The sequence below is a fragment of the Corvus brachyrhynchos genome, unplaced genomic scaffold (genome assembly GCF_000691975.1).
Source record: "Corvus brachyrhynchos isolate BGI_N302 unplaced genomic scaffold, ASM69197v1 scaffold1, whole genome shotgun sequence".
NCBI lineage: Eukaryota > Metazoa > Chordata > Aves > Passeriformes > Corvidae > Corvus > Corvus brachyrhynchos.
In genome coordinates, this window is record NW_008237222.1 from 9662340 (window position 1) to 9664506 (window position 2167).

A 2167-nucleotide genomic window follows, 5' to 3' on the forward strand; every position below is an offset into this window, starting at 1 on the left:
GCCAGCGCCCTGCAGCACAAGCCGCTGCGATGCTCCACTCCCTCGGCGTTCACACCTTGCAGCTGCTCACCCAGGCGGCCGCCTGCATCCTCCTCTTTCCCCGCTTCCTGCTCACTGCCGTGATGCTCTGGCTCCTGGATTTTCTGTGCATTAGGAAGAAGATGCTGACAATGCCCACGGCGGAGGAGGTGGCCAGCGCCAACGAGGGGCCGCCCCCCGACGACCCCCCGGTCTGCGTGTCCGACTCCAACCGTATGTGCAGCTGCTCACCCAGGCGGCCGCCTGCATCCTCCTCTTTCCCCGCTTCCTGCTCACTGCCGTGATGCTCTGGCTCCTGGATTTTCTGTGCATTAGGAAGAAGATGCTGACAATGCCCACGGCGGAGGAGGTGGCCAGCGCCAACGAGGGGCCGCCCCCCGACGACCCCCCGGTCTGCGTGTCCGACTCCAACCGTATGTTCACGCTGGAGTCGCTGAAAGCCGTGTGGCACGGGCAGAAACTGGACTTCTTCAAGTCGGCGCACGTGGGTTCCTTGGCCCCTAACCCCGAGGTGATCCAGCTGGACGGGCAGAAGAGGCTCCGCATCCTGGACTTCGCCCGCGGCAAGAGACCCCTCATCCTCAACTTCGGCAGCTGCACCTGACCCCCGTTCATGGCCCGCCTGAGGTCCTTCCAGCGCCTAGCCGCGCACTTCGTGGACATTGCCGACTTCCTGCTGGTGTACATCGAAGAAGCACACCCGTCCGACGGCTGGGTCAGCTCGGACGCAGCCTACAACATCCCCAAGCACCAGTGCCTCCAGGACAGGCTGCGGGCAGCTCAGCTGATGAGGGAAGGGGCGCCCGATTGCCCCTTGGCCGTGGACACCATGGACAATGCTTCCAGCGCCGCCTACGGTGCCTACTTCGAGAGGCTCTACATCATCCAGGAGGAGAAGGTGATGTACCAGGGAGGCAGAGGACCAGAGGGCTACAAGATCTCGGAGCTGAGGACCTGGCTAGACCAGTACAAAACCCGGCTCCAGAGCCCCAGCACGGTGGTCATCCAAGTGTAAAAAGGACCTGGCAAGAAGCGCAGGGGTGGAGAGGCGAGGGAGGGCGGGAGGAGAGGTGGGGAGGGAGAAGGCACTGCGTCGCGGGTGGCAGGAGCTGTCTTCCCGCGGGGACACTCGAAGGAGGCTGCTGTGCGAGCTTTCGAGCAAGACGTGCCATAGTCCTTTCTTTATTCAAATCATGTTGATTTGCCAGCCACGCTCTGTCAATACTGTATTTCCATGTGCGTTTTGTAAATAACAACTCTCTTTCTTTCTTTTTTTTGTTTGTTTGCTGGTTTTTGGGGGGGGGGGGGTTTTGAGAAGGGTTTACTATTTTTTAAGGAGGCTCTCTTCCTACAGGATCTGTTCCCAGCTGCGTGTGTGCGCGGGTGTGTGTCTGAAAAGTTGTGTACAAGTGCTCCGTGCTGCCTAGCAAGTGCTAACTGGGATTTCTAGTATTTCTTTGTGATGACCGATTTTGAAATGGGTTTCTCTAATGCCAGGAAATCGCGTCTGATGTTGTCAAATACTAGAACTGCCAATAGCCAGAGCTGGACGGAATGTCCTATTTATGTGGGGGGGTTTTGTAAGACGTTCGTTCACCTTCCTTTTTTTTATGAATTTTTTTAAATAATAAAGGTTGAGTAACTACACGTCTAAGCTTGACTGCCTTTCTCTATCTTCAGACCGCTACGTTCACTTTCCCTTTTGCCTACCTCGCAACCCCCCCACCGCAACACGCAGCCGAGGAAGGGCAGGCGGAGCGGCAGGCGGGAGAGGATGCGCTGCCGGGGGCTCGGGGGCGGTGAGCTCTGGCTCGGCGGCGGCAGGAGCGCGCCACCGCCCGCGACCCGGAGGAAAGGGAGAGTACTGGGTGTCCCCAGGGGGAAATCCAAACCTCCGGGGTTCCTGGGGGAGGAGACCGGTCAGGAAGACCGCGTGCTCCCTCAGTGACGCCGGCGAGGTGGCCCCGGACTGAGCCCTAAGTTCTGGAGGGTGAAGGTGCAGGGCAGACCAGCGCCGTGCAGGCAAGTGAGTCCCGACCAAAAACACAGGCTGGGGAAAGCCGTCCTGGGCGGGAGAGCCCTCTCGGGCACGCAGGTGGTGCCGGACCGGAGCCCGGACGGGGGCAGC

The 2167-nt window shown here is 59.9% G+C and overlaps 1 protein-coding gene and 1 long non-coding RNA gene across 3 annotated transcripts in view; one reads left to right on the top strand and one right to left on the bottom strand.

Annotated features, from left to right (window-relative positions):
* LOC108445414 overlaps window positions 1-2167 on the bottom strand; it is a 74634-nt gene that overhangs the window by 14539 nt on the left and 57928 nt on the right. The window lies entirely within an intron of this gene.
* On the top strand, window positions 7-1686 carry DIO3 (deiodinase, iodothyronine, type III). Of its 2 annotated transcripts, none has more exons than XM_008629758.2 (2): window positions 7-188; window positions 389-1686. In XM_008629758.2, the coding sequence occupies exons 1-2, from the start codon at window positions 30-32 to the stop codon at window positions 1052-1054; spliced, it is 825 nt and encodes a 274-aa protein (XP_008627980.2). In that variant the 5' UTR covers window positions 7-29; the 3' UTR covers window positions 1055-1686. The 2 variants fall into 2 exon arrangements, with proteins under 2 accessions (XP_008627980.2, XP_017584579.1); XM_017729090.1 differs by having other exon boundaries at window positions 7-74; window positions 275-1686.